The sequence below is a fragment of the Aplysia californica genome, unplaced genomic scaffold, assembly GCF_000002075.1.
Source record: "Aplysia californica isolate F4 #8 unplaced genomic scaffold, AplCal3.0 scaffold01020, whole genome shotgun sequence".
Lineage (NCBI taxonomy): Eukaryota > Metazoa > Mollusca > Gastropoda > Aplysiida > Aplysiidae > Aplysia > Aplysia californica.
In genome coordinates this window covers 157,326-160,244 of record NW_004798290.1, presented here as the reverse complement: position 1 = coordinate 160,244, position 2,919 = coordinate 157,326, and the positions used below count along the sequence as shown (strand labels likewise).

At 37.9% G+C, this 2,919-nt stretch overlaps 1 protein-coding gene across 1 annotated transcript in view; it reads left to right on the top strand.

The window, feature by feature from the left end:
* Window positions 1-1,452: 1,452 nt before the first annotated feature.
* LOC106013574 (disintegrin and metalloproteinase domain-containing protein 17) overlaps window positions 1,453-2,919 on the top strand; it is a gene marked incomplete at its 5' end in the record, with an annotated part of 10,612 nt that continues 9,145 nt past the window's right edge. The window contains 1 exon segment of the mRNA XM_013089696.2: window positions 1,453-1,473. Within this exon segment, the coding sequence (XP_012945150.1) occupies window positions 1,453-1,473 (21 nt within the window).

Sequence of the window (2,919 nt, the reverse complement as noted above, 5' to 3'; positions counted from 1 at the left end):
GCCTTGAGTGGTCCTTGTGTGGTTGCAAGACAGGTTTGGAAAAAGCTTTATAAGCTGGAACTTTACAAATGAATGGTCACCACGTTCCCCCAAACTTGAGCCCTCTCAGTTATAATCTTTTGTCCCTACCACGTGCTGAACAGAGCAGACCAGGTCACAATCTTTCTACTCTGTTGTGGCCACAACAGACTCAAACACCATATATGCTCACTAAATTAAAAGTGGGAGAGTACGTGATCTGCGAATGTGGACACGACCAAGAGGATGCCAACCATATCCTTCAGCACTGCCCGCGCTTCGCCACCCTTCGTACACAGACGTGGCAGAATGTGACTCCCCTTGAGAGAAAGCTCTATGGCAGTCCCTCAGAATTGAAGCGAACTGCACAGTTTGTGTGCAACATTGGACTGACTGTCTAGCTGCTGTCATCAAGAACAAAGAACAAGAACAAGAAGAATCTTTTGAGGTTTTTTTTACAAACAGAGTCAATGGAAAAAAGCCATATATGGTCGAACAGTTGAAACTCAATGTTGAACAGGAGTCCAAAGAATAAATTATTTTTAAAAAAACATAAGCCACATGGAATTTTGAATAGCTCCTTGGCATGTTTTTTTAAAATTTATTTAATTGGAAACTCTAAACTTGTTTAGAAAGATACTCAGCATGCAGAGGTTTAACCCTATCTGTACGTCCTAGGGTCATTTTGTACCCCCGGGGTTGTATTCTTCACATTTTAGAATACTTCTAGTTCGAAGATCTCTTTGAAACTTTCAGTATTTTTCAAAAAACCGTTTTGACCGACTGCTATGCAAAGCGTACTGATCGGATTAACGAGTAAAAAAAAATTTCCTCTTGAAAAGTTGTGGCACAGAGTTCCCCACTTCATATGGTACGATAGTAAAATACGGAGGGTTAACAGCCATTGCCTCCCTGCTGAGTATATTTGACAAGATCATTTCTGTATAAATTTGTTCTCCAATGCACATATAGTCATTTTTTCAAAAAGAACAGAATGGTTAATTATTTTAAGAAGTTGCAAAGTTTTGTGTTACACTCAATTTTGGTTGAAATTTTGAAAACTTGATATTTTTCCAACATGGTGGTTGATTTTCTTTCTTATTGGCAGATGTAACGTCATCTTGGTTGAATTTTATGTTTCCACAAGTTTTGTTGAAATTGGTCAAAAGATGTCTGAGTTATCGCCCTTTAAATGGGTCCTTTTTTAAAAAAATATCCGGTATTTGCCTTTTGTTTTTCTCAAATGTTTTTTTTTACATATTTGCCTTTAGATATTCTCAAAAGGTTTATATCACGTATTTGTCTTTAGATATTCTCAAAAGGTTTATATTACGTATTTGGCTTTAGATATTCTCAAAAGGTTTATATACGTATTTGGCTTTAGATATTCTCAAATGGTTTATATTCCGTATTTGTCTTTTGTCTTCCTTGAAGGACAAGCGGAACGAGAGAAAGGTGAGAGACCAGGATCTGTGGCTAAGCAATGACATGCTGCTCAATGCCTCTCTACAGGTGTGCATGCCGTGTCCCCCCCCCTCTCGCGCTCTCTCTTTGTGCCTGGCTTTGGCGTGTGTGTGTGTGTCAGTTTGTTTGTGTGTCGGTCACTGTGTGTGTCAATTTGTTTGTGTGTCGGTCACTATGTGTGTCAATTTGTTTGTGTGTCGGTTTGTTAGTGTGTCTGTCACAGTGTGTGTTGGGGATGTGAGAGCATTAACCCTTTAGTGGCTGACATAAGATTGTTTTCAACTTTTACTGCGCTAAATTTTCGCTAGTGAGGACGGTTAACAGTTTCAGTTATATTCTGCAGTCCCATTCAAAATCAAAGATTTAAGTGATTTGTCCATTTTCATAAACGCAGATTTCATATCTTTCTTTAGTTTTCTGGTAAAATTCCTTTCAAACCTATTGCAAAACAGTTATAATATTCCGTGTAGTGCAATTTGGACGTGCATAGTACAGGAAGACGCCCTCTTGGCTCACGATGTTGGACGTATGGTGTAGCGAAGGGGTTAAGTGTGCTAATCTTGTAATTATAGCAGCTGGTCCATCAATGTCAGACGATTACTAATACATCCAGGGTTCGTGCGGGTCTCGGAAAACTGGAAAACTCTGGGAATGTTGTGGTTTTTTTCCAAGACATGGAATACTTGGAATTTTGGGAAGTTGGCAAAATTCTTAGAAAAGTCTTTTAAAAACAAATTTTTAACTAGATCTAGATCTACTGTAAAAATAATTCCTTTAAGTTTAGAAGGCATCAAATTTACGCAGTCTGAAGTGTGCCTTATGTACTTTTGCATACTGAAAGACAACTTTTCTTCCGAATTGACATTTTATTTGTCTTGGAAAAAAGAAATCTGGTCTTGAAAACTCTTGGAAAAGTCTTGGGGAAAAAAATCTACTGCTTAGTATGAACCCTATACATCCGCAGAGGAGAATATTTTTCCAGCAAAATAGAAGAATTAGCAAAATGAAAGGTTACGATGACTTGTGGCTTCTGCTGTGGCCGATGAGACCAGTTGTGGTAGAGAAAAAGTTTGCCGTGTGTGTGTGTGTTGTGTGTGTTTCTTACCAATGATGCCTTCATGTGTATAGGGCTAGTAGCTAAGAACAAGAGAACAGAAAACGCTTACAGGAGACAAAGAATTATGGTGTAATTGCGAATAATCTGACAGACAACAGAATATGGATCACACAAAATAACTTGATAAATTATTTAATGTCGTGTAACCAAAAGAAAAAAAAACTTAGTTTGTTGTCTATTTTTTGGTTTTTTTTAATTGAGCATATAAAGTCAGTTAGAGAGATCTTTGCTGCAGGTGTTTTATGAAAAGGCCTAGCCTGGATTTAGCCTATTGAATCCAGAAAAATATGTATTGGGGATTTGGAAGGCGTTGTGGGGGT